At 38.5% G+C, this 1,807-nt stretch overlaps 1 protein-coding gene across 1 annotated transcript in view; it reads left to right on the top strand.

The window, feature by feature from the left end:
• LOC106514885 (oxysterol-binding protein-related protein 1) overlaps positions 1–1,807 on the top strand; it is a gene marked incomplete in the record, with an annotated part of 104,287 nt that overhangs the window by 32,950 nt on the left and 69,530 nt on the right. The window contains 1 exon segment of the mRNA XM_014004417.1: positions 252–361. Coding sequence (XP_013859871.1) covers positions 252–361 — 110 coding nt within the window.

Below are 1,807 nucleotides of genomic sequence, written 5' to 3'. Positions count from 1 at the left end.
TAATTGATTTAAATTTTTCATGTTTACAACTAATAATAATAATAATAATAGTATGTTAGAGTGGTTTAAATGTTATGCCCAGCTGAAAACAAAATAAAATGCTGTTAGAAATGAATGAAGTAGTTCTAATTAAGGCTGAGCCATCTGTTTGTTGGCATCTGAGATTTCATATCTRTATGTTTGCAATCTTTCTGTGAAATTGCTGCTTTTTTTTATTCCACTCAGTCTTTTTTCTGTGTTTTTCTCCCCAGCAGGATTTCCATTAGCTGTAGTGCAGAAAATGGAGGAAATCTGCGAGCTGTCCAGTGAGACCACCTCCAATCTCAGCATCTGTCTCAGCCTCTTCTCCAGGCGGGAAGGGGTAAGTGTCCCACATAGGCTTTATGTGTTGGGAGATGAGAAACAGCCGTTTAGTCTTTAGAAACTTTGGCAGCATTTTATATTTAAAGTGGCTCACAAAAGGGAAACCATTACGTTGTAATATGTGTACATTTTCAGCTCTGACAGAAACAAATTAAAATTCTGCAGGCACAGAGTATCCCGGCCTAAGAAGAATAACACATCTATTTTGTGAACGAACCCTTTAAAAGAAACTGAAGGCTTTGAAAGCTGTAATCAGCAGGACTCTTCTTGTTTAGTTGTGATATTTTTCTTCAGACTGAACTGTKAGAACATGATGTGTTTCAGGAGAAACTGTCAAAACATTTCACACCTTCTTCTGAAAAGAGCCTGAAAAGAGGGCAGTGATTATAAATTCTTCTGTTTGAGTCAATAGGTTTGATTATGATGACAGGATGTGGTGCAAGTATTACACCACCCAAGGTGGAAACAAAGACATCGCTCTTATTTCCAAGTACCAACACAACTCTGTGGTGAACATGTTGATCCATAAGAAACCAAATTACTCTGGTGTTTAGTTAAATCACCATCTTTTAARAACCCACTTCTTTTCCAGCAGTGACCTGAAGCCAGCAGAACAAGTAACAAGTTACCTACAGAAATGATTGAATGATAAAGTGTATGCCAGATGCTCCTGATGCATCTCTGTAATCCAGGTAGAAAAAATAAGTAGGTCCTCTGGATGGGTTCTTCTTTAGTGAAATGTTTCGTCTCTCCTCCAAGAGACTTCTTCAGTCTGAGTTTCAGGTGAACTCAGCCTTATAAGCACTGCCTCCAATGGACAAACAGGTTAGTCACATGCAAAAGAGGGCCATCGCCTAACAATAGCTGTTTCAGCTACTCTTACATTCAGATATTCTCCAGCAAGAACCGTGTTTCCATCAATGCTTTTTGATGCGCATTTAGAAGTGTCGCATTAAAAACGCGAAAAAAAAGTCAGATAGAAACTGCAAAATTAAAAAAAATTCCTCAATTCGCTAAAACATTTTTATGCTCGCTTGAAGTGGTTTTTGGATGATTCGCAAAGTAGTTAATGCGCAAAACAGGAGATGGAAACATGTTTGCCGAATATATTCTGACGTGGCGCATATTTACCTCACGTGACGTTCAGCTGTTTTTGTTTTCCTGCCTTGGCCCGGATGTTATCTTAATAGATAAGATAATAGATACATAGATAATAGATAGATAATAGATACAGAATAGATAGAATAATTACAACTTGCCCAATAGCAAGGCATTCATGAAAAAACCGCTTCATTGTCCCGAGATGATTAGCCTCTGCTAGTTAGCAAGTTTCACTTCCTGTTTACTACCGCAAAGCTTGTCGCCAACGTCTGACATAATCACGCGTTGCATAGCCTCGTCTGACATAATCACGCGTTGCATAGCCTCGTCTGACATAATCACG

Source organism: Austrofundulus limnaeus, unplaced genomic scaffold (genome assembly GCF_001266775.1).
Source record: "Austrofundulus limnaeus strain Quisiro unplaced genomic scaffold, Austrofundulus_limnaeus-1.0 Scaffold23, whole genome shotgun sequence".
Taxonomy (NCBI): domain Eukaryota; kingdom Metazoa; phylum Chordata; class Actinopteri; order Cyprinodontiformes; family Rivulidae; genus Austrofundulus; species Austrofundulus limnaeus.
Note: the sequence above shows the minus strand (reverse complement) of the source record. Positions and strands in the feature narration are given on the sequence as shown.